At 38.7% G+C, this 9,910-nt stretch overlaps 1 protein-coding gene across 1 annotated transcript in view; it reads left to right on the forward strand.

The window, feature by feature from the left end:
* Positions 1 to 9,910, forward strand: part of EXOC4 (exocyst complex component 4) — an 879,542-nt gene that overhangs the window by 627,123 nt on the left and 242,509 nt on the right. The window contains exon 11 of the mRNA XM_027842359.1: positions 1,489 to 1,708. Within this exon, the coding sequence (XP_027698160.1) occupies positions 1,489 to 1,708 (220 nt within the window). The remainder of the gene's footprint in view (positions 1 to 1,488; positions 1,709 to 9,910) is intronic.

The raw sequence follows: 9,910 nt of genomic DNA on the forward strand, positions 1-9,910 counted from the left end.
GGGGTAAAGAAGGAGCTGGTAAGGCAGCTTATTTTTGTGGAGTTTTTCTTGTTTGTTTCTTTTTTCTCTCTCATTTTTCTTTTTTTATTCCTTTACACACTGAGGTCCCTACTAGTTCTGAGAGATTTGGAAACTTATGTTAAATGGGTCCCCTCAAGTTAGAGATGACAACATCAACCTGGATATGTCATTTTAGACTGATGAAGTCAAGATAGTATAAGCTTTAGGGAATAAAAGCTGATTTGTGTTTGAAAGAAACCACTCAGCTCAAGTTGACAGGAGGCACTCCATCAGTGTTACTCAAAGAAGTTTTGTATTCTAAAGACACCAAAGGCAAACAAGGAACTGGGAAGGGAAAAAAAATACAGAGATAATTGAGAACATTGTATCAATCTGTATAGGGGCATGGTGACCAGTAAAGGAAAAAAAAAAAACTCTCTAATAAATGTTACGAGCTTTGGAAATGTCAGAAGCACTTAATGTTCAGAAAGTGTTTGTTCAAAAGACACTTTTTCCAACCATTCTTTTGAAAAGAGTAAATCAATTAATTGTAATTCTGATATTTGATCCCCATAACCACATTTCCCTTTTTGAAAAAGAAATTTTGGTAGAGTTCATTGTCATCATATTCATAAAGCTAATTTGCTTTCAAAAGTGAGTCAAAAGAGAACAGGGATTTCTTTGCAGGCTGGCTAAGACTGGAGAGGTTAGGTGTACTGGGAAATGGGGATTGCAAACTCAACTAAAACAACAATCTCACCAGTGTCCTCTGACCAGCAATGACTGGCCAATAGATACCTTTAAAAACTGTTCTTCCTCTTAACTCTCCAGCTTGCTTCTCCATTTTCTTCACCAACTTGTTCAAGCTTCCCTTAAGTGTTTTTTGCTATCTTACAGTTGGACTAGTCACCGTCTGCCTTCTTCTGGATCCTTGATGGCATTAACCATATAAGTTGAGAGGCCTTAAAAAGATTTCTGTTCGTTTGGCCATTTCTATTTTCTTGTCATGGGTAACTTCCACTGTGACAATCTTGGTTGTACTATCTCAGAAATTTGTAGTTAGGTTTGTCTGGTCACCTTTAGAGTTTCCTAAATTAAAAAAAAACAAGTCCAGTGATAGTAATGGTTGTAGTCAGTTCTCAATCGACAAGCCTTTTTTAAATGCTCAATTTGTGTCACACAAGGTGCAATGGAGATAGAACGAAAGGCAAAAGAAATTGTCCTCAATCTCAAGGACATCGTATTCTAATGGGGGAGACAATATGCAGAATAACAGTTCAAGCAAGATAAATGGAAGATAATCTCACTGTAGCCTTCTGTTCTTAAGAATTCCACCTAGAAAATTGACATTTTGGGAATCTCTCCCATTTACTCTATAGAATTGCCCTAAGTCTGGTGACACTTTGAAAGAATTATGAAGCATTTTTATAACTGACCCCTTTATTCAATGAGTTTATTACATATGATTTCTCTCCTCTATTCTTCTAGGTTTATTCAAGAGATCGAGCATGCCTTGGGACTTGGTCCAGCCAAACAGTGTCCTCTTCGAGAGTTTCTCACCATGTACATCAAAAACATATTCCTCAGCCAGGTCTTGACAGAGATCAACAAAGAGATTGAAGGAGTCACCAAGACGTCTGACCCTTTAAAGATCCTGGCTAATGCAGATACCATGAAAGTACTGGGAGTGCAGCGGCCTCTCCTACAGGTAACTATCAGCATATTTTTGCTGATGATTTTCAAACACAAATCACACAAAGGTTTTGAACTGAGTCAAAAACCCTAAGCTTGAGTCCTAACTTAGATACTTTTTTTGATTTTGAAAATTCACTGAAATATTTCATCAGCTGTTAAATAAAGAATACATTTCTACTACACATTTACATGTATGCCCTAACTACCTCATAACAGGCAGTGTGGTGTAGTCGATAGAGGGCTGCCCTTGGAGTGAAGAAAACCCAAATTCAAGTTCTGTCTGTGGTGCCTCATGACTGCATAACACTGGGCAAATCACTTAGTAAACATTTATTAAGGTTCTACTGTGTGCAAGGCACTGCGCTAAGCACTGGGGATACAAAAAGAGGCAAAAGAGGGTCCCTGCCCTCAAGGAGCTCATAAGGGGGAGGCAACAAGTAAATAAATATGTACAAATGACCTATATACAGGATAAATAACAAATAATTAGGAGAGGAAAGATACTAGAATTAAGAAGGGTTAGGAAAAGCTTCCTGTAAAAGATGGAGTTTCATTTGGGATTTATTGGGATTTGGGAAATCATTCCAGGCATGGAGGAGGCCATCTAGGAAAAACACCTAGAGTTAAAAGGTGGAGTATCTTGTTCCTAGAACAGCCAGGAGGCCCATGTCACTGAATTAAAGAGTAGGTGGCAGGGAATAAGGTGCAAGAATGGAAAGTTAGGAGGTTAGACCACAAAGGTCTTTGAATGCCAGGCAGAGCATTTTGTATTTGATCCTGGAGGCCATAGAGAGCCACTGGAGTATATTGAGCAGGGGGAAGGGATGACATGGCCGGGTGTGTGCTTTAGGAAGATTGCTTTGGTGGCTGAATGGAGGATGGATTGGAGTGGGGAGAGACTCGAAGCAGGCAGACCCACCAGCAGGCTGTTACAGTAGTCCAGGTGCAAGGTGATGAGGAGATTGCATGAGAGTGGTGACGGTGTCAGAAGAGAGAAGGGGGCTTATGAAAGAGACATTGCAAAGGTGAAATCAACAGGCCTTCACAACAGCTTGGATGTGGGGGTGAGTGATAGTGAGGAATGCAGAATGACTCCTACATTGCGGGCCTGAGCAACTAGGAAAGTGGCACTGCCCTCAAGAGTAACGGGAAGATTGGTGAGGAGAGGCTTTATTTGTTTATTTAGTTATTTATACATTTGGGATACCAAACCCATTTCAAAGAAATCTGATACAAAGATTTTATTCCCATTCAACCATTTCTCTACTTATCCTAGATGCACTCATTTTGTCTATGCAGAAGTTTTTAGTTTTCAAGTAATCAAAGTTATGTATTTTATTATCTTCTGTAATTGCCTCTATCTCTTGTTTAGTTAAGAATACATCTCCTAGCCATAATTGTGAGAAGTCTGTGATAATTTTTTAATAGCATAATCTTTAATACTAAGGGTGTACATCCATTTAGAATGTTTTGTAGAACCGTAGTGTAAGGTGTTGGCCTAACTGTAATTTCTGCTAGGCGGCTTTCCAGGTTTCTTAACAGTTTTTGTCACATAAGGAATTTTTTCCCAGGTAATTTATGTTTTCTACTTTTTTCAACACCCAGTGGTTGTTGAGTTCTATTGTTTCTGAGTCTCCCTCGTCTAGTCTGTTCAATTGATTTAACTCTATTTCTTAATCAATGCCAGATGGTTTTCATGACTGCTATTTTATAATGTCATTTAAAGTATGAAAGTACTATTCTTTGGGCGAATTTTTTAACCTAACTGAATCTCATGAAGATAACTACCATTGCATTGCCCACTTCACAGAATTGTTGTTAGGAAAGGGTTTTGTAAACTTCAGAGTGCTATATGAATATTTATTTTTTTCTGTTTTAGTGGAATACCAGTAATTCATCTGGTTAAGTCCCTACTCTCAAACAGGATTGAATCTAAACCAATTCAGGGCTATACTGGCAATTACTCAGCTGGCTCAGAATGAATATGAACCCAGATGCAAACTGGATTATTTTTAATGAAATGAAGTTGTTTTATCTAGAAGATGAGCTTGTTTGGAGATTAAAATTTCATTTTCTTTATTGATATGTGACTTCATTAGTGTAGATCTAAGTAAGAATTCAAGTAAATGAACTCAAGATATTTTTCATAGGCCTCTTGGCTTAACAAGATGGTGGTTTGTTTCTCCTAAAACTTAAGAGAAAAGGAGTGTATTAAATTATGGTTATGCATTGACTAGGATTACATACCATAATGGAATCTCCTTTGTCTTCTTTTAAGAAATTGTTGGATCTCACCCAGTTATACCTAGTTTTATAGTATCAGGAGATATAAGAATGTGAAATGCTTTGTCATGGAATCATCCAGTGTCAGAGCTAGAGGAGACTTCAGAGGTCATCTCATCTAACCCCCTTGTTTTACAAGTGAGGAAAGAGGATCAGAGATCTTCAGTATTTTGCCCAAGTCCCCGGCTAATAACTAGCAAAGCCGTGACTAGAACCAAAGCCCCCCAGCTCTTACTGTAGGAAGTTTCCCACTCTACTGTGCTGTCTTCTGCCATTCTCTGGTTTCCCAGGCAAGAGATTCTCATCTCTTTTTGAATTGTGATACTATCCTCATCTTAATGATAACTACTTTTTGACGTGTTAGGTATCACATGTGCATCTCACAGTAGTTTTCCTTAATTCTTTGATCTTTTAAGTGCTGCTTTGTTCTTTTATCTCCATACCTAAGAAAATTTATTGCAATAATATAGCTTTAAAATACAAGTCTTTTGGGCCACAAAATTGTTAGTTTTTCTATTTCTAGAAAAATAGTTCACCTTTTCTTTATTATTGGAGAAATGAGTTTTGTCTTTTCGGGTCCCCAGGAGCTTGAAAAACAGTATAAACTTGTATGGAGTACCCATTTAAACTAATACTGTATTGTTAACAACACATTTGATTCTAATTCTGATTCATTTCTTCTTAGGATATAGTCAATGTGGAGGGCAAAGGTGGCAGAGTTGTAGATCAGAAGGACACTAAGTTAAATGTATAGTTGTTGAGCTAACACTGGACTTGTTTCACAGCAAGGGAAAGTAATCATTTTTCAAGACTTGAGAGGAAGACAAGTTGAATAATACAAACAGTATCAGTTCATGTTTTTCCCATCATCATCAAAAAACATTTAAGCCTCTATCCACATGTATCCCTCTTTGTGAATATTGTGTCAAGATAATTAACCAGACTGATTGAGAAGCACTAGGTTTAAAAGAAGAAAAAGAAAATCCTGGACTATGTGTGGAAATCATCTGGAGGGTATTAATACAACTATGATCATCATTGCTTTAACACCTAAACGCTTCAAGACTTAAAGGATCTATCGTTTTATCAGTTTGGGCACTCCTACTGACTTAAACTGCAACCTCTTAATGCTAGGATATTCTCCTTAACAGGTGCTGGGCCCAACCTGGTAAAGAGCTTCTTTGACATTGCATAGATAGGTCATCAGATAAAGACATACAGCTCATCATGAGGCCCAGATTCAGGGCCTTTCCAGTTTCGTCCCGCCTGCTTGAGCTGGCCTTTGAGAATCAGACCATCCCCACACCGTTATGAGGCAGTGAAGTTAGATTGGAATATTAAAAAAAAAAAAACTATGTTAAAAGTTGTTACAACCTGGGATGTAATCTGAACATACGTAAGTCATACGACTGATCCATCAACAAGCATTTACTATGTACTTGAGCACTGTACTGAGCACTGAGGGTACAAAGAAACATAGCCAAAGCAGTCACTGCCCTCAAGGAGCTTATATTCTAAAGGGGCAGACAATATGTATACATAAAAAGGTAAATACAAGACAGACACCAAGTAGATTTAGAGCTGAAAAGGACCTTGGAGATCATTTAGGCTACCTTGCCCCCAACCCCCATCTCATTTTATTGATGAGTAACCTGGGGCTCAGAGGCTGTCCATGGTCTGACAGTCAGTACATAGCAGAGTTACTATAGTAGAACCCAGGGTCTAACAATCGGTGCATAGCAAAACCAATGTTCAAGCCCAGGGTTTTGGATTGCAAAGGCAGCACTACTTCTACCTTTCAAGGCCGGCCAACTAAAATAACATCCCTGAGCAGGTCTAGTGAGTATGTATATCAGATCACTCAAAATATTGTCAGGGGCCATTTCTAACCACCTTCTTCTTGTCCTTTAAATTAATTATTCCATCCTGAGAGTGCATAAGAGCTGTGAGTTGACCTCCCCATTTGGGTGACTTTGTCAGGGTTAGATAATTATATTGCATATGTGACTGTGTTAACCTTGAATCCAAGGCCATTCCAGTTATTAACCTCACAAATTTGTTTCTGAAAGCTAAAAAAGCTGTTGTGTTATTTGGCTGTTTAGCTGCCCTCTCTCCAAGTTCCTTTTTATGGGTATGCAAATTGGATAAACCATATCAATAAATTTGTTTAATATTCTCAAAGTGTTGTGAGGCCAAAAAAGCAAACTGGATGTTGCTGGATTTTTTTGCCCATATTGAAAATTCTTATTTAGTAATGAATGTAAATCATTTCCTGAAGCAATTATTCATGGTCAAGATTCTGTGTTTCTTAAATGTGTTTATATGACCCTTTGATATGATTATTCCTAGGTTTTTATAAGTGCCTAATCTAAAAGAAGAATAAATAATTGACTACATGTATTTTGCCTCAAGAGTCCAAGCAGAAGGGGTGGGGGTGGGGGGACAGAGAGGGGAATATTAAGTATTTGAGTATTGAGGGTTTTTTAAAAGCCCTAAAAATTTTTTTTTTCTATCAAGTTGACCATATTCAGTCACAGCAGCAAAAAAATAATGTAGCACCAGCTTCCCGCACGTCAACACCTTAACCCCTTCTGTCATGTAGTATCAATTAAGTTCAATTAAACAAGTATTAAATACCAACTGGATACAAAACACCATTCTAAGTGCTGGAAATCTCAAATAAGGGGGAAGGAAATCTCTGGATTTAGCGATGTGGACACATGTCTAGGAGATGAGGCTGCTGTCATTGAATCACAGTATTCTAGAGTTGAAAAAGGGGCAGCTAGGTGGTCTACTAGAGAAGCACTGGGCCTGGAATCAAGAAGACCTGAGTTCAAATCTAGCTTCAGACACTTACTAGCTGTGTAACTCTGGGCAAGTCACTTAACCCTGCTTGCCTCGGTTTTCTCATCTGTAAAATGATCTGGAAAAGGAAATGGTAAACCACTGCAGTATCTCTGCCAAGAAGACCCCAAGTGGAAAAGAGTTGAACATGATTGAAATGGCTGAACAACAACAAAAGGAGCTGAAAAGGACCTCATAGGTCATCTAGTATAACCCACACTTGCACAGGAACCCCCTTTCATACAACTACCAGTGAGTGATTATTTAGCCTTGACTTCAGAACAACAAGGGTGAACCCACTATCTCCTGATGCAGTTCTTATGGATGTTCCCAATTATTAGGAAGTTTTTCCTTGTATTGAGCTAAAATATGCCTCTCTGCATTTTCTACCCATTGTTCCTGGTTCTGTCTTCTGGGGCCAAGCAAAACAAATCTAATCCTTCTTTCAAATGATAGCCTTTCATGGAATTGAAGATAGTTATCATCCCCTCCCTTCCCCCCACAAAGCTTTCCTTCTCTAGGCCAAATATCTCCAGTTCCTACAACCAATCCTCACGTCACCTGATGATCAGCCAGTTTTCTCCCTTTGCTTCACCCTCTTCTTACCTTGTCATACTTGCCCTTTCCTAAACATGGTGCTTAAAACAGAAGGCAGCAATCTGGATCTTGTCTGGCTAGGTACTCTCACTCTGTATGAATGTATGAAATATATGGGGGAAGGGAAGCATTTCTTAAGTATCTTATTAGGTACTTAATTAGACACTGGAAATGCAAATGTCAAAGTGTTGAAAGTCTCTAACCTCAGGAAACTCACATTTAAATAGTTAGAGAATACAGCAAGGAGGGGAGTCATAGCAATGATGAGTGGGGCCACAGGGCTGTCAGTTTTCATACTTTTTCCAGTGATGCTATCAAATGCACCAGGCTACCTGAGTTTGTACTTACTCACCTATCAGGATAACTCACCCCGCCCCAGCATGGACTAACCAAGGTGAGTGATTTGACTCCTCTCAGGGTCTCTGGAGATGGAGGACACTATGCCTTCTTTAATCTAAGCTAGGGTGAGATTCACTTTTTTAGCTGATAGATCATACTGTTGACTTGTTTTGAGTCCCCTAAAACCCCTTGATGTCTTTTCGTAAGGAACTATTGTCTAATCACACCTCTCCTTTCTTGTACTTATTAGGTTGATTATTTGAGCCCAGATGTTGGACTTAAATCCTGGCATGGTGATGCTTATTGAATTGAATTTATAACTATTAAATCTCATTAAGTCCAACTCTTCATTCTAGTCCATTAATTTATTCTATTAGGTTTGGCCCAATATTGACCTGTTGAAATTTCTTTGAATCCTAACTTTCATCTGGTATATTAACTATACACTTGTGATCTTCACATTTGACAAACATGCCTTCCAAGACACTACTTAAAACACTGAACAGCCCAGAACCAAGTGATCTCTGTGGTAGTCCTACTCAGCTGTCCTCCAACCCCAGACTGGATACTTCTAATGATAGGAAACTCCCTGCCTAAAAAGTTAGGCCATTCCATATCTGCACAGCTTAAATTTTTGGAAAATTCTCCTTATATGGTGTTACAACTTTTACCTTTCAACTCACAGGTTTTTTGGAACTTATCTCAGAACTGTTTGTCCTTAGCCCTCTTGAATTCTATCCACAGCAGTGTAGGGTTATGTGGGAGCCTTTTGATGGAAGCCTGTTCATTGCATAGGGCTATAAAGGATGCTGGAATATTTCCTGCTTCACTTTCTTCAGTGGAAGGGCTCTCCCTCATCTGTAGGCATATTGGTGTTCCATGGTCATACCATTGCTTAGGAAATGTCTCCACATCTGTATTACACGGTATATTGTGTGTGTGTGTATGTGTGTGTGTGTGTGTAGACATATATAATATATATATATGTACACAATGTATAATACATAGTACTAATATACTGTGAACCACCATTGTGCAAACTACACATGATACCAGCTGTGGTTGCAATTCTTAAAATTGAGGCCTAAATCTATTTAACAATCACCCATCCATCTTGTAAGGGGGGAATTCTCAATAACTCAGAGTCAGATATATATATGTGACCTCGAGAGAAAAGTGTCATTTCTGATGACCAAGCTCTTAAATCATTCGTCTCTCCCCTCCAACACAAATGATTACACCGAAGGGTAGGAGGAAAGCTTTTGATTTAACATAAATTTTTGAGCATCTTCCTGACCTTTCTTCAGAAGTGTAAAGCAGTTTTTATCCTGCTGTGATCTTGGTTTAAGAATCACAACAAGAACTTTAGGGATTAAAAATGAAGCTTAAAAATTGGTGGGTTTCTGACTTCTACTAGCATGAAAAGTGAAAGAAATTAGTATTAACCCGTCTTTCCGTTTGTTTTCTGTATAGCTGCCATGGCTCTGTCCAGTGGTCTACCACCAACTCCAAGGCGAAAACATACTGATTGGAAATGAGGGGAAAACTTCAAAGTCCCTTCTTTCGCTTTAGTGAGAAATGTTTTTCATCTTTGGCATTTTGAAACTATAGGCCTAGAGTTAAAAATGGACTAAAATGGATATCCCTTCATGTCCTGCAAATGAATAATTACTTCATGGTCTACTGGAGGGTATCAAAGGCTTAAGATCTCTTCATCACCATCTTGCTGGTTATTATTGATCTGGGAGATACAACTTAACTTCTTGGCTCTTCACTTTCTCTGTTTAAATATGAGAATAATGGCAGGTCCTGCTTATGAAGTATTTAGTGAAAGAGATTGTGTGTTTGTGTGTGTGTGTATATGTGAGAGAGAGAGAGAGAGAGAGAGAGAGAGAGTCATATGGTTAGAATGATTTCTACTCTCCTATGGAACACTAAGTATATTACTACTCTGCTCAACTCCCAATTTCCAGTCCAGTTGTTCAGCATCCCTCTGTGGCTACCCCTTGTCTACAGAATTCAACACAAACTCATCAGCCTGACATTCCAGGCCCTTCATTTGGGCTCTGACTTATCATTCCAAATATATCTCCTCCTCCCTCCATCACACACACACACACACACACACACACACACACACACACACACACAC

The sequence above is a fragment of the Vombatus ursinus genome, unplaced genomic scaffold (assembly GCF_900497805.2).
Source record: "Vombatus ursinus unplaced genomic scaffold, bare-nosed wombat genome assembly UNPS02014870.1, whole genome shotgun sequence".
NCBI lineage: Eukaryota > Metazoa > Chordata > Mammalia > Diprotodontia > Vombatidae > Vombatus > Vombatus ursinus.